Source organism: Trypanosoma theileri, assembly GCF_002087225.1.
Source record: "Trypanosoma theileri isolate Edinburgh chromosome Unknown TM35_Tth_25_V1, whole genome shotgun sequence".
In the NCBI taxonomy this organism is placed as follows: Eukaryota; Euglenozoa; class Kinetoplastea; order Trypanosomatida; family Trypanosomatidae; genus Trypanosoma; species Trypanosoma theileri.
The window spans coordinates 320,970-344,355 of record NW_021639867.1 but is presented as its reverse complement, the minus strand read 5'-3'; the positions used below and the strand labels follow the sequence as shown (position 1 = coordinate 344,355).

Genomic DNA, 23,386 nt, shown 5'->3' with positions numbered 1-23,386 from the left:
ATATATATATATATATATAGTTTTTCAAATATTATTATGTCTGATGTTTCTGCTGTGAAAAACAGAGAAACGCCAGACGAATGGCTGCATGCTGCGAATTCCATTGCCGCCCTACAAACAGTAAAGACTCGTATGATGACACCTTACACTCAAACACAACAACAAGAAGAAGAAAAAGAAGAACAAGAAAAAGAAGAAAAGTTGTTGGGTATTGAAGTAGATGTACGTGTACTTCCCAATAGTCTTATTCCTATACTGCGTCATGATCCCATTTCTGTGGATATGGATTCCGTTGTGAAACTCACCGAGTGGCTGGAAACCCTTGCGGGAATCGTATCTACACAAGAGAGACGAATAGGCGTAGTAAAGTTTGATTTTAAAGATCCTGCAGCGGCGGAATTATCGTATCAATTGTTTTCAAAATCACTAGAATGGTATAAAACGTTGCGTAAATGTTTTTCATTCTGGTGGAATGCCGATGTTGTGATGGCAGTCACTCCACCAACAAGTAGTAATAGTAATAATAATAATAGTAATAACTCTGAAGTATCGTTTCTTTCACTTCCTTCTGTTAAACTTCATCATATGATTTATACAATTGTTGATCAATTTGGATTTGGTCTTTCCTTCGGGTGGGTACTTCCCGATGGGTTTCACATGTATGATGTGAGGGATATACACAATATGCGAGTTTTTCTACAATCACTTGCGGCCCGTGAAGAGAAATGGCATTCCCGTCCATCATGTATTACTTTTGCTGTACGCTACAGTGCTGTCTTTGGTGAAGAGCATCATAGTAATAATAATAATAATAATAATAATAATAATAGTGAAAAGTATACTTTTCTTTGGCAAGCAATGGATGAGTTATTACAGGAGGCAAGTTGTTTATTTACCGTTGATAATAATATTCCACCGTGTTTTCTCACCTTTTGGCGTGGAAGGAATGAAAGCATCACGGATGAAGAGATTGCTATTGCAAAGGCACGTTTTCCTACGTGTACAATTGATGTGGATTGACTTTTTTTTTTACACCTTTCTTTTTATTTTATTTTATTTATTTATTTATTCATTTTTTGGAAGAGAAAAAAAATTATTTTTATATACATACATATATGAAGCTGAAAAATTTGTTTCTGTCGCTCTCTCTCTCTCTCTCTCTCTCTCTCTATATATATATATATATATATATATATACTTATATTCATCTTTATTGAACTCTCTCTCTCTCTCTCTTCTTTCAATTTTTTTTTTCTTTTTTCTTTTTTTTACTTTGATTTCCTGTAGTTATAAAATAGTTCCACGCCTTGCAGAAGGGGTGAGAGGGAAAAAAGGGGGTGAACACACAGAAGGGAAGATACACCACAACCCGCAGATAAGAGAAAATTTAGAAGTTAAACAAACAAACACACAGGAGTAGAAAAGAAAAAAGAGAAGAAAACTCCATACTTATACACAGAGAAAGACACACACTAAAAGGATAGAGACATTATCTCCCTTTAACTTTCCCATTATCCCCCAGTAAATATATATATATATATATATATATATTTATATACATGCAGCGTCGCCACAGTGCCTCCCCTAGTGTTCGCCCGGAAGGAAAGGCAAAACTAACCACTCGCGCTAGCAGTGCACGTGTAAAGCGGGCAGTCGTGCAGGAGGCCCCGCAGGATGATGTGGCTTATTACACACAACGCCTGAAGGAACTCGCCGCCCAACATGCGAAGTTGGAATTGGAGTATCAACGCAAACTCGCCGCCAATCGCCGGGCTATTCGACAAATGCATGATGAGAACACACATCTCCGCACCATTCGGGCCGGTGGTGGTGATGTCACCGAGACGGAAATGGAACATCTCGAGCAGCGGCGATTTGTGGCTGTACGGCGGCTCAATAGAATGGTCCATCAAATTGAAAAGATGGAAGAAGATATTCGTAAGGAAGAGAATGAGCACAAACTCAGTAGGGAGCATGAGGAACAACTTCAATCCCCATTGCGAGAAGCGATTAGTGGAAGTCAAAGTGTAGCTTTACGGATTCAAAAACTTGAGAAACAACTGGACACCACCCTCTCAGAGCAGCAGTGTGTTTTGTGTATAAAGAAGAATTATGAAGAAATGTTGGAACAGTTGCGTGCGGAAGGTATTAGTCGAGAAGCACGTGTCTTTGCAATGGAGGCGGACCTTAACGCCAGACACAAAGATTACGGAAGACTTGTAGTGATGTATAAAAATGCAAATTCAGATTATCAGTATGTTCGAGATCAATTGCATAAATTTACAGAATCATTTCTTAAATCTCGATCTTTAAAAGACAAAGCCCTTGCAGAGCGTCGTGAACATGTAGAGCAACTCCTTAGGGAAACACAACGACTGGAACAGCGGGAGGTGGATTTACAACATGAGATTGAATATGAACAACAACGAATGGATGAAGTACAGACAGAACGGCATGCAGTCCGGCAGCGTCGACAACGTTCTGTTAGTGTGATGGAGCGTATTGCTCTCTCTATGGAACAACAGGAGAATGGGGGAATGGATAACAGTTTTAATTCCCTCGGGGATTCACCGGAAAATGAAGAACGTGTACGTGCATATGAAGTGGCATTCCGTAATATGATGCAAGCAACAGAATCCAGTTCATTGGATGAACTCACTACAAAGTATGAATTGGAATACGCCACTCGATTGCAATTGCAGGAACAAATACGAGTGGATAAGATCCATTATGAAAAGTTACGTGCGGAAGTACAGGAATTAAAGAATGGAGTACAGCAACGCCGACACTGTGGTCTTGGACTCGCACCTATTACACCAGCATTACGGGATGAATTGTTACTTTCTATTGAAGATGCCGAACGTAAACGTGATGAGGCGATGGGAACAAGTGCCCAATTGCAGCAATTACTGGCGGAGGTGATGCGACGCGTGGATGTATTGGCGGCGGCACTTGTGGTTTATCACCCAGAGGTGCATTTCCCACCCACCCAACCAAACAATCTCGTCACACATTTACAACTACTACGGGAGAAACTATTTTCATTGGCAGATGAGACTGTGGGACATGACACGGACGAGACAGAGGTTGTGCCGGCAATGGTCACTGTGCCCGCCAGCAACACACGTGTGCATTTAACGCCACACGCCCACGCGACTTCCACAAGTGCCGTGTTGCCGCCCAGTCCCGATATGTTAACAGCCGCTGGGGATATATTAGACGCCGATGGCGGCAGGATCAGCAGTGGGCGGCGAAGCAGCAGCAGCAGCAGCAGCAGCAGCCACGGCAGTTACGGCATCGTGCCCAGCGGGGAATCCACCGAGCGGAGTCTCTCCGTCTCCTCGAGTCCATCGCACGAGGAGGAAGCCGCGAAGAGCGGAGGTCGGGCCATCGCGCTGTTGGATCTTGATGAGCCACTCGGCCGGGAACAGATTAAACGATTAGCCGCTGTAGTGGTGCGGCGGGAAGTTAGACGAAGACAGCGGGAGGAGCGACAGCGTTAGTGTCCATTGTTTTTTTTTTTTTTAGAAGAAAGAGGAAGAAGAAACTGGGAAGTGATTAGAATATATGTGAATAGCATAGAAGCAGAAAAGAGTTTAATGATACGCCTTTTTTAAAGTGCCGAACAGAGAAAAAAAAGGAGGAGAAAGAGACTCTGTTGTTTTTGTTTTTTTTTTTTTTGCGTAGAAGAGAATAAAACGTAGTATTGATGGTGGTAGTGATTTACTGATGACTACATCTACGTCTCTGTAGATTTCTGCCATTGTTTTTTTTTGTTCTCTCTTTTTTCTCTTTTCTCTATTTTCTCTCTTTCTGTGCGTGTGCGTGTGTGTGTTGGCATAGTGGAGATCAACTGTTTTTTTGGCATCTACTTTTCATGATATTTTTGCTGCTGTTTTTATTTAGAGAACGAGAGAGAGAGAGAGAGAGAGAGAGAGAGAGAAAGGGAAAACTTTATTATTCTTATTCTTGTTGTATAGATGAGACAAGAAAAAAGACGTGAGAAAAAGAAAAATAAAAAAAAAAGTGCTCTGTTCTCTACTGGACATTTGAGAGAAGAAAAGGGAGAGAAACTAAGGTAAGAGAAATAGGCACCAATTTTTTTATTTTCTCCTCTTATTTATGTTTATTACAATTACCGTATCTCTCTATATTGTTTTTCGTAGTTGCTTTTTTTGGTTGTATTTCAGGTGTTAAATTAATCTTTTTTTTTGTTTTGTAATGAACCTTTCTGAACTTTACAGTACTCTGTTATGATTCTCTTTTTCTTTTATTTCTTTACTTTCATCTGCATTAATAGGAAGAAATACATAATATAAGAGTGTACACAAACATTAAAGAAGGGGGAAAAGCGGGTGATAACAAAAATAAAAGAACGAAAAAGAAAAAATAACGGAACCAATAAGAATCAAACATAGAAACGTAAACAAAAGAGTAAAAAAAAAAAAAGCGAAGAAGAAGAAGGAGTGAAGGAAGCCTACATATATATAGATATATATCTATAGTTATAACCATTTTTGGTTGGCCGCTCGTTTTTTTTTTTTTTTTGTTGTTGTTGTTGTTTACTTTCTCTTCATTCGCTGTAAAGAATTTAAACGGATAAAATTTACAAGGATGAACAAGAACAAAGAGAGGGCGCTTGGATTACGTACGGCGGAGATTAAGGAGGAGCCAGATTCTCTTATGGGTGCCATTGGAGATAATATTGAAGCCTTTGTAAGTAATGTTCGACGTGGTAAGTTGGGTGTACGCGATGGACGGAGTTTCTCCACTACCGCAGCGTGTGAGACTGTGCAGTTAATGCACACCATTGTCTCTCTCTTTAAGGAATATGAGGAAAGACGGGATAGTATTGGTAATCAAATGCTACAGGAAAACTATCCTGCGGATGTTGTGGCGACAACACAAGTGAAACGACTGTTGTGGCTCATCTCATTTGCAGGAGAGGCGGTCTTGCGTGCTCAGTTTGGCACTTTACTACTCACAAATGTTACCCGACGTGTGTTATCGTTTATTCGAAGTGCGGCCACAGAAAATACGGCGAGTGTCTCCGAGTTAGAGGCGCTTGCAGAACAACACCTGAATGAATTAGGTAGAAGTGAGAGTGATGAGGATGAGTTTCAACTACAACGTCGATCATGTAGTCGTTGTGAAGGTAGAATGAGTTCACCACAGAGTTTATTGGGAAGTGAGGAGCGACTGCAACGTCCACTTGTTTCCCGTAAAGGTCTTTCACAGCGTTTCACGTTAAGTAGTGCGGAACTTGATAAAATAATAGATCACACACACAGTTGTGCGAATGATGATGAACACGAACCGCATGATACTATCATGGCAATTGGAATTCCCGGTAAACAAACACTACGCCGGGCACCGGATCAACGTGAGGCGGAGGATGTAGAGAGTGAAACACAATTCCCTGTTCGCCTCGGAGACTTTCTCGAAAGTGTACTGGAACGCATTCAAGCATTCCGTGCGGAGATTGAAGGCATGTGTGAGGAACTCTGCAGTCGCGCCCCTAAACAATTACACGCCACCGATACTGTAATTACATTGGGTAGTAGCAACACCACACGTCATTATCTTCTTCACGCTCTTAAAAGTGGAGTGGCGTTTAAAGTGATTATACTTGAAACTGGCCCTCATTCTGGAAATGGGGCTCAACAACTCGCTGCAGAACTCGCCAATCATACCTTTGTGCAGGTACTCCCGGATAGTTCCGCCTTTGCGGTGATGGGAACCTGCACAAAGGCACTCATTGGCGTAGAGAGTGTACTTGCAAATGGTGGACTTCTCGCACCTATTGGGACTCATCCGCTTTGTATTGCCGCTAAGCACTTTGCTGTTCCTGTGCTTGTTGCGACCATCACACTGAAGATGTCTCCTTATTACCCACGAGATGCCTATTGTACAAGTCTAGTAAAGATTTCACGTTCTAGTGCACAGGAGATTCCATGGAATACATACGGATCCCCTGGGGATGTACTCTCCACTCCATATGGTGTAAATGTGGATAATGTCAGTGCCTTTACTGTACACTCACCCGTAACGGAATACGTCCCACCAGAACTCATCACACTTTACGCAACCAACGAATCGGAGTACACCCCATCACAGATTCACCGCGTCGTGCGTGAGAACTACAACCCGGAGGACTGAGATGGGAAACACCACGGAAGAAATGGAAGAGGAAAAAAAAGAAAAAGATAAAAAAAAAAAAGAGTCGTGAAGGAAGAAGAAGTAAAACAAAGAAAAGAATTGAATGATACCGCAAAGAAGAAGAGGAAGAAGAAGAGAGAAGGAAAAAAAGGGGAAAAAAAGAAAGAACAACTGATAATAACAGTTCAATGCGAAGTACTCAATTTATGGAGGGAGAAGAAAAGAGGGAACTCCCACCTTTAAAAAAAAAGAAAAAAGGGGATGCTTGTAATCTCTCATGAATGCATACGTCTATTGAAAGGAGACGTGGTCTTCTTCTTACAAAATAAAGAAAAAAATCCTTGTTTGAGTGGATTCTTCTTTTATGCTTCTTATTGTCTCTGTTCTTTTTCTTTTTTTCTCCCCGTTCTGTTTCTCTCTCTTTTTCTCTCTCTTTGTGTGTTTGTGTTTGTTTCTTTGCTCTTGTGTGTTTCAATTTTGTTTTATGTATTCATTCATATTTTTTTTCTTTTGCTTTTGTTTTTACTCTTCTCCAAAATGGTTGTGTTATTCTTATTTTCTGTTTTATTCCTTTTTTTTTTCAAATAAATAAAAGAGGTATTAGGGTTCACACCCAACCAACAACAAAACCACACTATCCCCACTCCAATCCCCATTAGCCGCCGTTCACTCCTACTACTATTACTATTACTATTATTATTAATATTAATATTATTTCTTCTTCTTTCTAATACGATGATGATTGATAGCGGTGCTGCCAGGAACGAGAGCCGCTGGGCCGCCCCTTGGCGTTTCCTCAAGTCGTACGTCTCCCACGTTGGCGCCGCCTATCTCGACTTTGCGGCGCCGATGGCCCTCTTCTTCGTCTTCAACATGGCGATGGACATGCAGGACCCCGAGCGGTTCGGGCTGCTGTGGATGCACTACGCCGGCGTCGAGGACGAACAGCAGCGGGAGGTGAAGTTCCCCGCGTATGAGCCGGGAAGTGCACCGCAGCAGAAGCGGGTGGCCGCAGCAACGGCAACGGAGTATGTGGCCTCGGTAGCGTAAACAAAGAGAAGAGAAAGAAAAAGAAAGAGGAAGAGGAAGAGGAAGGAATGTGTAAGGAAGAGATTTGTATTAGGTATAATTATTATACAGGGAGTATCTCCTTTCTTTCTTTCTTTCTTGTTTTTTTTTTTGTCTTGGATTTCGCTTACTCACTCACTCACATAATGCTTAAATGCGTTCATGCACCCAAACAGAGAGATTGGGAGAGAATAGAGAAAGTGAGAAATAAAACAAAAAGAGAGAGAGAGAGAGAGAGTGACATCGCTACACCAATGACTCTAATCAACTCTGCAGACTCACTGTCTTGTGCACACGTCTCTCTGTGTGTGTGTGTGTGTGCATGTATGGATAAACTACTCTGGACTGCTTGTTGCTACTAGTACCATTGTTTTTTTTTTTTTTGTTTATGCTTATTATTAGTGGCTGTTGAGTATGTGTAGATGATTATCTCTCTCTCTCTATCTATCTATTTATCTTTCTCTCGCTTTCTCTCTCTTTTATTCTTTTTCTTTCTTTTTTCTCTCTGTTTAACTTTTTGTTTCTGTCGTGCTTGGGTACGTGTGCGTGTGTGTAATGAGAGTACAATATCTGCATTTAGTATTTAAACAGAAGAAAAAAAAAAAGCAAAACTAACGGAAAGGTGATTGAAAGAAAAAAGAAAGAAAAGTAAAAAAAAAAAAAGAAAAAGAGATCCAATCGCACATACGCAGAAATGGAAAGAATAGTTTTAAAAAGACAGAAACTGAGAATGAGTCACAAAAAGAAAAAGAAAAAAAAACGCATAAGAAGTTCCAGAGATATGTGTACTCTTTTTTTTTTCTTTCTTCTTTCTTTTCATTTTGTGGTCCTCTGTCTCTTGATCACTTATTATTGCTCTTTATTTTATTTTTTTTTTTTATTCTCTCTCTTTTTCGTCTTTTACGTTTCTCCAGTTTCCTTCCTTTTTTTTTTTTTTTTTTTTTTTATTCTCTCTCTTTTTTTTTTTTTTGCTTTTTATACAGGAAGATATACATAGTGGCTCACAAGGAGAAGACTTTTTTTCTCTTTTTGCTTGGTCTTCCGTTCTTTTCTTTTCTTTTTTCATTTGCTTTTTTTTTTATTATTATTATTCCTTTGCTTTTGCGTTCTCACACAACCGCGAACAAACAAGCACACCCTATATACGCCGCAAAGGGAGTTCAGAACGTGAACTCATAGGAACATCTATTTATATATTTATATTTATTTATTTATTTATTTACAGAAACACTACGGTATTCGTGGTACCACTAGCAGCAGGGGCCAGATTCGCTATATATATATATTTATTTATTCGGGCTTTAGTTACCAAAAGAGATAAGTCCAACAACAGCAATAAAAAAACTAAATAAACACAAAAGACGAAGGGAGATAAGATAGAGAGATATTGAGAAGGAGAGGGAGAGTGGTGTGCGTACACACTGGTTGAACGTTGCGTTTGAATCGTATAATAACAACTAACCGAAAACTAAATACACAAACAAAGAAAAAAAAAAAGAACAACAACAACAACAAAAAAAGAGTAATTATTATTACTATTACATCGCGATGGATCAACAGTTAAACAATGGAACTACTCAGGCGAAAGGGGCATCGCAGAAAAGTCCCACTGAGCCTCCCACACTTCGAGCCCGCCGGTTTCCCACTCCACGGGCGCGGTCCACCACATCTCCGCAGTTAAGCCGCCGCCCAACAGAAGTCCCTGAAATTGCATTTCGCAACAGCGCAGAGTCCATTAGCGATCCGGTTGTGAGTGTACTCTTATCCACTCCAGGCGCTCATTCATCCCCGGTGGATCCCTTCATGACAGTTATTTATCCAGGAAAGATGGGAGGTAGTGAAGAGATAGAAGCAGAGGGGGAATCGGAATCACTGCGTGCACGTGATAATTTGGGAAGAACGCAGGTGCGGGTGGAAGGATACTTTTATGATGATGGGGATGATGATGCTATTGGTGCGTTAATTCCAAATGATCTTCCTCGTAGTACTATTCTATATGTACTAACAGCATCTGAAGGACGAGATAAGTTATTTAAATGTCTTCAGTATGGATTACAAGTAATGATATGTTTTCTTAAACGACCAGGACTTTTCTCACCAGAGTCACAAGGTCTAGCGGATTATTGGGCTGAACGTTTTTTACGTAATAGCAATACTATTCGACATGGTCGTGGATTATTTAAAGTAGGTCGTTGGTTATTAAATTTATTCTTTCTTGAGGAAATCTATGATCGACTTTCTTTAAAACATGGTAATCAGGTACGAGGGTTTTTAAATAAAGTTCGAGCATTCCTTGCTCGTTTTCCATTTTTTCCTGGTACAGGTTCTTTACTAGAGTATGGAAAGAAAAAGAAACCCATATCTAGTAGTCGAAATAGTTTTGATGATAAAGAATCTAGTAATATAGATTCTTTGGTAACTGATGATATGTTTTCATGTATAGCCCGTGTGGAACACCCATGGGGTTATCCCACGATTCCTTGCCCAATGTCTATAGGAGGACGAGATAATGTTAAGAGAAATGAAAATGAAAATAATGCGATAGAACCAGATGCGGCACGTCGTTTCTACTTGAAGGAAAGGATTATGAATAATAATAATGATTTTCAAGAAATAACTCATAAACAATTACAACAACCTTTAAATGATGAGAAGGAAGGAGTAGATAATGAACATCATGAGAGTTCACCTACGCATCCGTGTACAGATATACCAGACTATGCCGCACATGATACCTTATCATCTCCACCATCTATTCAATCTACTTTACCTGCATCTTTTCTTATGGATGGTGGACGAAATCGTGCCGCACGAGAATCATTACTTCCTTCTAAAACACTTCTTCAACCTTTACGTGCCACTAACATGGATGAGGAGGATCATGTAAACAATAGTAATGATAACAAAACTATACATATAGATGGTACTCCTTCTATGAAACCAATGATGAAGATGGAAGGTAGAAATGATAGTGGTTTATGTCATCCATTGGAAACGAATGCTTCATCTTTTCCTGGTTATCTTTCATCCTATCAAACTTTACCATATGAACCTCGTTTAGGAGATGCTTTACCAGCTCCCCGAAATTCTGGTAATAATCACACTGGAAATAAAATGCATGCCGTTCGTAGTGCAGCTTCCCCTATTAATATGGAAGATGAAGATTTTGAATTCCCTAATAGCAGGTATAATGGTAGTGATATTAATTACTCCTCAAGTAGCGATGATGTACTCAAGGAAAAAGAAGGTTTAGTTAATGGAAATATGCAAAGTTTACCAGCAGAAATGGGATATCCAGATCATTGGAGAAAACGTGTTCTTCAATTTAGTACACCTCTCATGTTACTTTTAAGTGTACGCAGTGTTGCCACTATAGGTAGACGAGTATTACGTGATATCTTATTACTATCATCAAAGCAATTCTTAGATCTTCTTTATGTGGAAAAGAATCGTCCTGTCCTTCAACGTCGTTCCAATTGGCTTTGGTTAGCCGTTTCCGTTATTGATTTAATCCTTAACACCATCCGATTAGTAGATGAAGGTTGGTATAAATATGCAACAGCCCGTCATAGTCCCGCCTATCATTGTAATTGCAATACTAATAATGATAGTGAAGAAGATACAATGATTCGTTATCGTGGTTTAGTGGCCCAACGAAAGACGAATCTTGTCTTTCCTCCTGTGGATCTTGACTTTGGCGCACCTATTTGTTCCTCACCCGCCTACTTTGAGGCGGCAGATCCTGTGCATATAACCCCATCTTGTCGAATTTGTGGTTGTTTGTTTGTGGAAACTCACGCAGGCGAAGGGGAGGGTTTATCCTCAAGTCAAGATGGAGAAGAAGAGGAACATCATCAACATCAACTTGAACAGCGTCGACAGCATAAACGACAATATTCATACAAACACACATCATCTCGACGAAGTGGAAAAACAAATGGCAATCATAATATCTCTAGTCCATTCCGAGATATGGGTAGTTTCGGAAATAAAGAGAAGGCAAACACCATTGGTGAGACGGCGGAGGTGGCTATTCTTTTCATTCCTTGGTTAATGCGGAAATTATTTAATTACATTTGGCTGCTGCGTGCCCATTCCAACTGGACGGCGACAATTCTTCTGCAGGTGCGTTACATGGCGGAAGTCTTTCTTGCCTTTCAGTATTGTTTTGGTGGGTATGAGACTGGGAAGAATGATGCCTCGCTGGAGGAGATTTTACACCCGTTTGGGGCGATTGCTGGTTTGGTGAGTGCCGTGCTTGGACTGCAGCGCGCCGTGGAGAGTGCGCCAAAGTAGAGAGACTTCAGCAGATTGGAGAAAAAAAAATCTTCTTTTTTTTTTGTTATTTTTATTTTATCTAATGATGAAAAGAGAAAGAGAAAGAAAGAGAGAGAGAGAGAGAGAGACAGTTTAAAAAAAAAAGGATAGGAAAGGAAAGAGGAATGAATAAAAATAAAAAACGGATTTATATATATATATATATATATATATGTGTGTGTAAAATGCAAAAGAGGAAAAAGAAAGAAAGAAAGAATGAGAACGAGAGAAAAAAAACTAAAAATGTGACGAATAATAAAATCAAAAGATGGTGAGAAAAGAAACATGAGACTGAAGTGTTCTGCAATGGACACCAGTATGTATGTTTCTTATATGAAGTGATGTGATGTGGAACAAACAGATAAAATAAAAAATAATAATAGGGATTGCGAGATAAAAACACTAAAAAAGAAAGATTATAAGTGAAGGTATTTCTATAAACTTAAAAAAAAAAGGAAAAAAGAAGAAGAAGGAGGAGGACGAAAAGAAAAGAATAAACTCTGTGTAATTACCGATTAATCCCATGGATTCTTTTGCTTTTTTTTTTTTCTCTTTTCTTTTCTTGTAAAAATGTTGTACCTGTACGTATAAGCTCGTGTATGTATGTATGTGTGTGTGTGTGTGTCCTCATTGGGTTTTCATTCTTTCTTCTTAAACCATTTTACCAATATAACTATTGCTCTCTTTTCCATATATATATATATATATTTCTTTTTTTTACTTTGACTGGAGTAACCCACTTATTATTACCACCAGGGGTGGGGTGGGGTAGCGTATTTCTCTACAGGCATTATTAACAGCGGGAGTTCCCATCATCCATGTGAGGAAGGAGCAACTGATAAGGAGAAGAAAAAAATAAAAAAGAGAAACGTAAAAGGCAGCAGAAAGCACAGAAATAAATAAATTAATAAAAGAAAAAGAAACGAAAAAAAAAATGGTTGAATGTGTAAGAGGAAATGGTGGTAAGTAGTGTGTAAGGTGAGGCAATATCTGAGGAAACGAAGGAAAGAAAAACAAGAAAGAAAAAAAAAAGAAAAAAAGGTATTAGCACATGAATTTGCTTACGTACACTTCTCTGGGAAAAGGGGAAAAAAAAAAAGAAAAGAAAAGAGATAGAGGGGTAAAACGCCACTTAGGGAGAAAATATTCTCTTCTTAGGGAAAAAAAGGATAATGAGAAAGATGTTTTTTTTTTTTCATTGTTTTTCTTCTTTTTCTCTATATTCCCCCTCTTTCTCTCTCTCTCTCCTTCTCCCTGTTATTACATGTTCTTATGCGAACGTTTACAAGTATATATATATATATACTTTATCAAATTGTGTATGTACATCTGTACAGAAATTTATATATGTGTTTGTTTCTGTCAATTTATTTTCTTTATTCTACTCATTCACTCACTCACTCATTATTTATGGTTCCTATTTTTTTTTTTTCTTTCTTTCTTTTTTTTGGTGTTGATTACCTTGGGGTTTGGAAAAAGGGTGTAGTTGAACTGCTTTGCACTTTTCAATAAGAGCACCGCAGTGGTAGGGTCTGGCGAGAGAAAAAAGAAGGATAAAAAAAAAAAAAAGACAAAGGACAAAAAAATAGGAATACTTTTCTCCACAAATATAACTGGAATATATTTATTTATATAGATATCTAGTTAGGGAGATAAAGGGGGAAAAAAAGAAAAGAAGGGATTTTGGGTTGGTGGAACAGCAACAAAAAGAAAAAAGAAAAAAATACTCTCAAAGCAAGTAAAGTTGATATTTAGTTCTTATTGTGGAAAATAAATAAAATAAGAACGAAAAAAAAAAAAGAAATAGAAACAAAAAAATTTAACCATGGCCTTCTTTGATCTCTTTGATATGACAGTAGCCTATGTACAGTATCTTTATTTCCTCATCTCTATTTCACCGGAAAGCTTTCCTGACTTTTATGCAGAGCCATTCCGTAGTTTAACCTTTATTACTCTCGACTTTGTTGAATCCATAGGTGAATCCAATCGATATAGTAATCCACTGGAGATAACGCTGCCGACGTGGATACCATTAGATGCCCGTTTACGATTTGCCCTCATTGGTGTACTTGCACCTCTTTTAGTTTCTATTGTAGGGGTTCTTACTGTTTGCCCCACCTTAGCTTTTGGTTGGTTAATCGTCACATTAAGTGCCTTCTTTTCAATGTTATTTGGCTCTATTCTATTAGCAGATCGATGGGTATATAGATTAGATGGAATACCCATCAGTACACGAGTTTTGCTTGTGAGTCTTGGAACTGTTTTTACGATACTTCTTATAGCTCTTGGGATATTTTCTCTTTACTTGTGGAAAAAGGAACGTCGTAAGAGAGAAGATGCTTTTTTAGCTCGTTCCTCTAGTGAAATAGAAGCACGAGAAAAGAATGTTTCTCTTGCTGAAAAGGCCGTGACCCGATCGGTCACCAATCGTCGTGCATTAGCCGCATTAGATGCCGTTGAAAATGAAAAGGAGAGATATTTACGTCATCGTCGTTTTGGAATTATTGTACCTCACATTGTATTGGCTTTAGCAGCTCTTTTTGCTGGTTTTATTCTTTCTGGATCCATACCAGTGAAAACAATTCGTTTTTTGCAGATAAGTCTATTTGGACGTATTCCTGGTGCTGTTCTTGTTCTTGCAGCCGTCCTTGCATTTGTATGGATTACATTAAGTTTATTTAAAATGGGTAGATCATGGCAGTTAAAAATGTATGATCTCTTCTCAGGAGCAGTTCTCCACATCATGTTAATTATCATATCTCTTATTTACAGTCCTGTGCTATTAAGTTGTATTAGTATCTTATGGTGTACAACTGTAGGCTGTGGAGTGGGGGAACGAATGTCTGTTCCTGGTTCTTTGGCTTTCACAGGTGATCAAACAAGTTTCTTAGATCCTCCTGTTAATATGTGTGAACCTTGTGATTTCTCTATGCATGAACAACATTGTCCATTGTCACTACAGATGGAATTGTGCGGTACAGCAGTAAATGAATCACGTCTTGCCTATGATCAAACTGTGCCTTGTGTTTATATAGATCCTTATTACAAAACTACGGTAGCAGTTATTTTTCTTGCCTATACTGTTTCATATCCTATTCTTCTTGTTTTGGCCGCTGATCGGGGGACGAAAATTTTGGAAAATGAATATCCATTAGAAAAACGTGTCTGTGATGAATTTACTGAAAAAGAATTATACTATGAAAAAGTAAGAAAATCTGATAATGTTGCCGCATCTATTTACAAAGTCTACAAAAGACGTTATCGTAAGGCACGTCTAACCTTTTTACTTCAAAGGGTTTTGCTTGTCACTATTACAAGTCTTACACGTCGTGGACCTGGTAAAGATATCTCTTTGACTGGTATTATTTTATTCTTTGTGGTTTGTGTATTATATCTTTTATATACCTGTATACTCCGTCCATATGCACGGCCTGTAGAGAATGCCTACAGTGCATCTACACAACTTATGTTAGCTATTGTAGCCATTTTAGGTATGATAATAGGGTCACAGAAAAGACACATTGTTCCTCTTGGTGTTGAGATAGTAATAGCGGTATTTGTGTTTCTAGCTCCGATTATAGCACTCATTTCCGGATTTATTTACACATTTAGTGAAGATCGTGAACGTGCGGAACGACTGCAGCGACGTTTATTACGTGGATTTGTTATTGTGAAGAAACAAGATCAGACACCTGATGTGGTAGCCATTGTTGCTCAAGAAATAGATGAAGAACTGCCGTGTGTTCATAGTCGAGAACAAAGAGAAGCTGAGGAGAAGAAAGAAGGTGAGAAGAAAGAAGGTGAAAACTCCACCGCTGCTGTTGCTGCTGTTGCTGCTGCTCCCGCAATATCTAATCCAAGAATACAGGGAACTAATACATCTTTCACAGAAACACCACCATCACAACAACAACAACAACAACAACAACAACAACAACAACAACAACAAGAGGAACTTGTGAGAAAACGAACTAAAGGACCTGAACGACGGCAGAGATTACGTAATGCTGGGTATTCCATGTCTGTGGGCTCCGATCCCTCACTAGAAGGTTGGGATCACAGACAACTTGAAATGTCTCCATCAGAGCCGACAACAGAGCGAGAGCCACTGGATATGTGTGCACATGTAGATGGTCGTGAAGATACGATGATTCTAAGCACTCCATCCTATCCAGTACCTCAACAACATACAAGGGATGAAACACTTGAACCTGGGAAAGTTGAAGATGATTACTTTAATGATAAACGTTTCTTTACACCATCTGGGTACTTTTACGAATACAAAGATGTACCCGTATTGTTGAGTAAGGGAATGAATGGTCAACAAGGTGAGGGAGATCAACAGAAACCCGATCAGAATGGAGAGGAAGAAAAGGAACTTTCGGATATGGGCTTTCGCAATTTCTTTTCCTTGGTTGCCTCTATGGCTACATTACGGAGATTCAAGAGTGAATATGGATCTCATTCAGGCCCTATGACTGCAGAAGCAATGAGTTTGACAGAGCGAAAAGATAGCCCTGGAAACCGAAACCGGGCGGAACCGAAAACGTCAGAAGAAGAAGAAGAAGAACAACAACAACAACAACAACAGTCACCACAACAAGAAGAAAGAGAAGAAGATAGACAAGAAGAACAAGAAGGTCAGGAAACAACTTCTATTCATAATGAGCAAAATGTAGCTTCTACTGATAATGAAGAGGAAACAGGAATTGTCAAGTGGCTTCGACGATGGCAAGAAGTTCTCTTGGGAACTGTACTCTTACGGTATGAGGATGTGCTTGAGCGGCGGCAGAAGTTGTGTCTATCTACAAGTAAAGAAGAAAAACCATTTTGGTTGGAACCTTCTGAAACTCAATTGCAGGCTTACAATGTACCAGGGTGTGCCATTCCATGGTTTTGTGCGAAGAATAACGAATATCATGTTTCTGAATTCTCTTCACAAGGAGAACGTACTGTTTTTTCTCAACTACAGAATTGTAAAAATACAAAATATTCTACTCTTGTAGCTCCACGTCGATTTGGTCAATCATCGTCTTATATTGATAACAATTTCGCACCTCTGATCTTTCCCTATATTCGTAGTATGCGATATGATTCTATGCTTATACCTGGAGCTGATGCATCTCATGATCCAAATAATGATGCGGGTAGTGTTTTTGGTAATGCGGCTTCAAGTGATCGTCCAGCTATAGATGAATCTTATAATTTTGGTTTTCTCAAGAATAATTCTCCTACCAATAAGGAGATTTCATCAGATCCTCTTTGTCTGATGGGATTACCAATAGTGGGAGAAGGAAGGGATGTGGATAGGCAGAATCCAGATGAGAAGAAGAAACAGGAAAAAACGAAAAGGAGAACTAGGAAGAATAAGAATCAGGAAAAACAACAACAACAAGAGCAACAACAACAACAAGAGCAACAGCAGCAACAAGAACAACAACAGCAGCAACAGCAAGTGGAAGAGTTCACACTGCCTATATGGAATCCTCTACTCTCACCAAGGGAAAAAACGGCTTTTGAAGAAAAACGGGAGAAGTGTCGTGATGCTGCAAAGGAAAAACTGGAAAAAACCAATCAATTTACTCATCGTCGAATTGAACAAGAGGGTAAAGACAGACGTCGGTCCACTCTATTTCCTCCTGTTGTTCCACAAGTCCACATGGAAGGAGTTGATGCCGCCGATTGGGATTCATTTTTAAATCAACTTCTTGAGGAGGTGTCAGACCCTCTAGAAAAAGATCCAAAAAGAAATGTATCCACAACCTCTATACAAGAAGGACCACATACAAGGGTTTCTTCTTCTAATATGGGTAAAGCGCGGGGATCAATAACAACAGCAACAACAGCAAGAAAAGAAGAAAAAGAAAAAGAAGAAAGAAACGCTAATAATAATACGACTGAACGTAATGAAGGTGTAGTATTTCATTCAAGTGCAGAGGCATCTCCTTCTGCAGAATCTCTTGCACTTCCATCAGCTTCACAAACAGCACTAGCACTAGCAACAGAACAAATGGGGGAACTTAGACGTCATTATGTACTTCGTCAACGTCTTTTATTGGCATTCCGAGGACAGAGAGAACGTTTACGTGCACTTCAGGAAGCCGTAGATAATAGAATTGCTATGACTATAAAAAAATATTTACAAGTCTTCTTTGTTGGATTAGGCTTTGCCACTGTTCTAGCACTTGTACTCTGTTTATGTGGAATGTTACGTAATGATGATGATAAGTTTGTAGATGGTGTACACCCCAATCGGCAATTGGATTATCAACTCATTGGATATGGAACTTGGGAAAACTTTACAAGTCATTGTTGTTGTATCTCCAAAACAGATATTGAACCTAAGTTCCCTTATTATGTATTAGATGTGGAGGATTGGCTTTGTGATAATGGCCGTGTGAAGGAGCGTGTGCGGCGGGATGCGTATTTAAGTGAGATTGTGAGTGGCTACGCAGTGCGAGATCTCTGCGGTATGACTTTTAAGAGAGGCTGCACGTTGGAATCAACAGAAAATGGCGATGCGGTGTTAACGGGGTGTGTGGTGAATGAGACTACCGGTCCATTGACAGAAGAAGAAAAAAAGAGGTGGTAATATATATATATATATATTTCTCTGTGTTTGTATGTTTTTTTTGTATACAAGTGAAGGAAGTAAAGTGAAAAAGGAGGCTTTCTTCAATGATTCAATTCCAATCACAATAAAGGAAGAAGAAGAAAAAAAAAAGGAGAAAAGAAAAAATTTTGATAGAGAGAGTAAACAAAATGAGTATTCTCGCCCTTTTTTTTTATTCGTATAAATTTATGTGGTTTTTTTTCTTATCCTTATTGCCTTTTGTAATGTTTTTCTTTTTTCCCCTCCCCTCTATGATCACTCTTTGACTGTTGAGGTTGCTGAGTGTTTTTTTTTTTTTTTTTTTCTACTCATATACTATATATATATATATACCTTGCTACAAATTATTTTATTACCTTTTTTTTTTGTTTTGGAGTTTTTGCCTCTAGTCACTTTCTCATGTTTCTGTGTTTTTGTTTTCTAGTTGTTTATAGACAGAAAGAGATGCGATCAGTGATGATGTAATCTAGTTCATCTTTATTGTTGTAGCGTTTCTTTCTTTTTGCACTTCAATGTAATTTTTCACAGGGTTGGAAATGTGTGTGGGATTCACAGACTGTTTCTATTGCCCGAAGTGGGGAGGTACATACACTAAAAATACACACACATCTATATATATATATATATATATATGCATGCTGTGTGTATGTATTCTTCTCTCATTTTTTATATTCAATTTCCTTGGAAAGGCAAATATCACTACCGTGGTGAATTGTTTTTTTTTTTTTTTTTTTTTTTTTTTTTTGAAATCAAATACTACACTATCCTCATTTCAAAAAAAAAAAAGAGAAAAAAAATCATTGTTGCTACTTCATATTGTTTTTTATTTCCATTGCCTTTATTTAAATAACGATGATGATGATGATTATTATTATTATTATTATTTCTTCTTCTAATGTGCAGTCTGTATATATAGTATTCCTATTTCTTTTTTTTTTCTTTATTTCCTCCCCTTTGGTAGTTGGAAACAACAAAAACAAAGAAAAAAGAAGAAAATAATAATAATAATTTACCCCAAATATGATCTACGATGTATTGGAGTTATTATTGAATTACATGCAGTATTTATATCTCACAATAACGATTGCCCCAAGTGTGTTTCCCACACTGTACTCATCTCCATTCAGGATTATAGATATCATTATGCAGACCATCACTTACACAGCTCGCACTAATAACCACAGTGAAGAGAATAATAGTAATAGTAATAGTAATAGTAATAGCTATATACAGACAGGCACTTCATTGAATGTACTGCAGATATTTGCGCTCACAAATATTTTAGCTCCATTGGCGCTTGTTTTGTTTTCTGCTCTTATGTTTGGACCGTTACTTTTTATTATTTTTGTATATCTTCTTTGCACGGCTGTATTTATAATGGTGGCGGGATCCTTGTTATTATGGTTAACACACACACATGCCTCTTTATATCCTTGGCATGATATTATGGAATTAACAGAACTTTTACAGAATATTTCAAACCAAACTGCAATGATAATGATGATTATAGGATCCATTGGTGTAGTCTTATTACTTATTGTGGGTATTGTGGTTTGTTTGCGTTGGGGAAGTCGGGATCGCAGAGAAGTGATGGAACAATTACGGCATTTTGAAAACGCCCCACGAACAGTAGAAGAACGAGTGGCCGCTCAATTATTACGTCAACACACAAACACGACAGATGTGAACCCAACAGAAACGACTTTACATCATCTTAATAATAATAATAATAATAATAATAATAATAATAATAATAATAATAATAATAATAATAATAACAGTGAATATGAAATGGAAGAACAGTCGGCTAGGGCTGAATTGGCTTATAGACGGATGTTGTGGTCAAGAGAAAAGGAAACGGCATCTTTTTCAGTTGTATGGACAATAGTGAAAGTGATAATGGCGGTTGTGTGTTGTGCGGCGGCTTTTCTATTCGCACGAGTACAGGAATCCAAAGCACTGGAGCCCATTCAAAGTAGTCCATTCTTTTTTCCTATTGCTGCTGTGTTGTTTCTATTGGCAATTCTCTTCACCGTATCTTTTATATTGGGTCTCACACGTAAAGGACGTCAACGACTGTTTGCTACCAAGTTGTGGTTACGACATTTATTTCTCTCCATCATATTTCTTGGAATATCTTTTTTGTACGCCCCAATTCTGAGAAACGCCATTGGCCTTTTTTCCTGTTTCGCCACTACTACTATTACTAATAATTATAATAATAGTAGTAATAATAATAGTAATGTGGATAATAATGATGATAGTGGTATCAACAATTATAAGAGTGATGGATCCGAGTTTGTCTGTGTAGTTAAAGGTGTACAGGATAATCATACAAGACTCTCTCATGCCTCTATGGATACATATTCTTCTTGTAAAAGCGTAGATGGATTTATCTCAGCCTCTGCAATACTTAGTCTTATTGCTTATATTCTTTTTTTTGTACTTCTTTACGCCCTTGTCACTCGTCAAGTACTACGCGCATTAAAATATTATCCTCTTTCCCACACATCCTCATCCACAACAGCATCATCGGTATTATTATACACTTCTTCACCATTAACAAGAGTCTCACAATCTTTATGGAGAAATAACAGAGAACGAGAACAACAACAGGGTGGAAGGGGAGGAACATCTACTTTGGATCATACTATTACCCACAATTGGATGTCAAGGAATACTTTATTTCCCTCAAATACAATACGATCACATGTGAAGAATAGAAAGAAGAAACGATATGGATCTTATTATGAACGTGTACGTTTATCGCAGAATGAGGCACAGTTTCTCTATGCCCCTTATACACATAGATTCCGCTATTTTAAACTTCTTGTGTTAGCCCAGAAAACTGCTATGGTTATCTTCTCTACTGTAATGCGTGAGGGAAGTGGATTGGCAAGTCCATGGACGGGATTTGTAGCCTGTTTATTATTACATATTGGGTTTTTTATTGTTTTGATTCTCTGTCGTCCATATGCGGAACCGTTAGAGTTTGTGGTGAGTCTTTCACTTCAAGTAATGTTGGCTATCTTTGCAGCTATGGGACTTGGATCTGCGCTTTATATGAATAAAGTTCATAGTACGAGGGTTGTGGGAATTCCATATCCATTATGGTCTTTTGTCACTTCATGCCTTTTTGTTGTGCCTTGCGTGGCGGTATTAATAGGGGCATTGTTAACATTATGGAGAAGACGAGTTTATTGTAATAATAATAATAATAATAATAATAATAATAATAATAATAATAATAATAATAATAAAGAGGAAGGAAGAGGAAGATGGGTATATGGTTTTCTGCAGATGGGTCTATCGTATGTAAAGAGGCTCTTATCACGCTTAAAACAATCTCAGAATGAGTATTGGTATGAACAATATGGACATGCATATATGGAGAAGCAGATATTCATTCCAGCTCTTTACTTTTCACAGTTTGATAATAATAATAATAATAATAATAATAATAATAATAATAAGAGTGGGAGTAATGAACCGGCACCAGAGCTAATCTTCATGGAAAGCCCAAAAGCGGAAGTGTTGATTACTCATCACAGTGTGTGTAGTGTTTCCCGTGCTAAACGGCATTGGGCACTTCTCCGTGCGGCTGTTCTCGCCGGTCAATTCCGCCCTCGTCGTTCCTCACATCGACGGCATCTCTCTGTTTCCTTCGCCGCATCTCATCATAATAATAATAATAATAATAATAATAATAATAATAATATTAATAATAATAACTATACACTGTCGCCTTTATCAGCCATGAGAAGTCACCTTTCACCCATAGGAACAGGAATAAAAAGTACTCTTACAATGCATGAAGAGAGTGAAAAGGATCATGATATCACGATGTTATTAGAGGCGGAACGTACACATAGTCTTGCCATGACAGCACTTCTCTCAACAGTTGGAAATGAAAGTCGTTGGGGAAAGAATTCCCCATCTTTTATTAAATATAAGAAACGAAAACCTAAAAGAGGAAAACGGCAAACTGTACGGAATAAAAACTCCCATTCTCTCTTATTATCATCATGGCAACCTATTTCAGCTCCACATGATGTTTGTCAACAGGAGGCTTTTCTGGAACGTGTACAGGCCTTCTCTGCCCGTCAACGTTTATTGGCGGTATTTAATCAACACAAGCGACACATTACCCGTCAACAGCGGGCTGTGGATTGTTATATTAATGCCCAGGCCGCACAGACACTGCGGTATTTACTGTTGGCTCTCGGTGTTGTGGTTTCTGTGGCTGCGGCCTTGTGTTTATGTGGAATGCAGTACAGGAGTGAAAGTACATATTATTATTATGATAATGATGATGATGGGTATTGTAGGCAGAAATGAAAGAAGAGAGTCCATATGAACCTCGTTTTTACTGTGCAAGGATTGGGAAATATATATATAATTATAAATGAATTGTAATGACAAGGGGTATTTTTTTTTTTATGTTTTTTTTTTTTTTTGTAATAGTCTTTATTCACATTATTATTATTTTTTTTTTGTTTTGTTTTGTTTTTCGTGGTTTTACAGTTACTTGTCGTTTTGCTTTCTCTCTTGATATATCTCTATACTACATAATGAGAGAAGGGGGCACAGTGTTGGGTGGGGGAACCGTGACGTTAATAAATACAATCACTTCAATCAACACTGGACAAATTCACCATTGTAACAATGGATTGATTTCTTTTCTTTTATTTGTTTCTTTGTTCTTGTTGTTGTTTTTTTTATATTTACTCATCAATGTATCTCTTTTACTAATTATATATATATATATATATATAAATGAATTATGTACGTATATGATTGTTCTTTTTTTTTTTTATTTTTTCTCTTTTTTTCTTCCATCTCTTGCTTATTGTATGTGAAAATGTGTATATAGTGTATCTCTACAATTTAGAGAAATAAGAGAAGATAAAAACTGTAAGTCTCTGTTTGTTTGTTTGTTTGTTTGTTTGTTTCTTATATATATACACAATATAAACAACAACAACAAAAGGCAAATAGGAAAAAACAAACACGTAAGTGTATAATACCCATTACAAATAGAACGAAAAAAAAAAAAAAGAAAATATATCCTCCTTAAAAGGGTAGACAAAAGGAGAGGAAGGGGAACCAAAGCAAAAAAAAAAAGTAAACAAAACAAAATAAAAAAGTAAAAACACAAATATACCTCTACGAACGTAGAAGAAATAAAAAAAAAGGAAAATAAGAATTTTCAAAAAAAAAAAAAAAAAA

The 23,386-nt window shown here is 37.9% G+C and overlaps 7 protein-coding genes across 7 annotated transcripts; all 7 read left to right on the top strand.

The window, feature by feature from the left end:
• Positions 1–36: 36 nt before the first annotated feature.
• Positions 37–1,020, top strand: TM35_000252090 (uncharacterized protein; the record flags this gene model as incomplete). Its single annotated transcript, XM_029027800.1, has 1 exon — positions 37–1,020. The coding sequence occupies one exon, from the start codon at positions 37–39 to the stop codon at positions 1,018–1,020; it is 984 nt and encodes a 327-aa protein (XP_028880979.1).
• A 539-nt stretch (positions 1,021–1,559) lies between these two features.
• Positions 1,560–3,503, top strand: TM35_000252080 (uncharacterized protein; the record flags this gene model as incomplete). Its single annotated transcript, XM_029027799.1, has 1 exon — positions 1,560–3,503. One exon carries the CDS (start codon positions 1,560–1,562, stop codon positions 3,501–3,503), a length of 1,944 nt encoding a protein of 647 aa, XP_028880978.1.
• Positions 3,504–4,614: 1,111 nt separating this feature from the next.
• On the top strand, positions 4,615–6,159 carry TM35_000252070 (putative translation initiation factor eif-2b beta subunit, putative,eIF-2B GDP-GTP exchange factor; the record flags this gene model as incomplete). Its single annotated transcript, XM_029027798.1, has 1 exon — positions 4,615–6,159. One exon carries the CDS (start codon positions 4,615–4,617, stop codon positions 6,157–6,159), a length of 1,545 nt encoding a protein of 514 aa, XP_028880977.1.
• Positions 6,160–6,894: 735 nt separating this feature from the next.
• Positions 6,895–7,209, top strand: TM35_000252060 (uncharacterized protein; the record flags this gene model as incomplete). Its single annotated transcript, XM_029027797.1, has 1 exon — positions 6,895–7,209. One exon carries the CDS (start codon positions 6,895–6,897, stop codon positions 7,207–7,209), a length of 315 nt encoding a protein of 104 aa, XP_028880976.1.
• Positions 7,210–8,775: 1,566 nt separating this feature from the next.
• Positions 8,776–11,523, top strand: TM35_000252050 (uncharacterized protein; the record flags this gene model as incomplete). The annotated part of the gene is made up of 1 exon (XM_029027796.1): positions 8,776–11,523. One exon carries the CDS (start codon positions 8,776–8,778, stop codon positions 11,521–11,523), a length of 2,748 nt encoding a protein of 915 aa, XP_028880975.1.
• A 1,846-nt stretch (positions 11,524–13,369) lies between these two features.
• TM35_000252040 (uncharacterized protein) lies at positions 13,370–18,136 on the top strand (the record flags this gene model as incomplete). The annotated part of the gene is made up of 1 exon (XM_029027795.1): positions 13,370–18,136. One exon carries the CDS (start codon positions 13,370–13,372, stop codon positions 18,134–18,136), a length of 4,767 nt encoding a protein of 1,588 aa, XP_028880974.1.
• A 1,041-nt stretch (positions 18,137–19,177) lies between these two features.
• On the top strand, positions 19,178–22,495 carry TM35_000252030 (uncharacterized protein; the record flags this gene model as incomplete). Its single annotated transcript, XM_029027794.1, has 1 exon — positions 19,178–22,495. One exon carries the CDS (start codon positions 19,178–19,180, stop codon positions 22,493–22,495), a length of 3,318 nt encoding a protein of 1,105 aa, XP_028880973.1.
• Between the last annotated feature and the right edge of the window lie 891 nt (positions 22,496–23,386).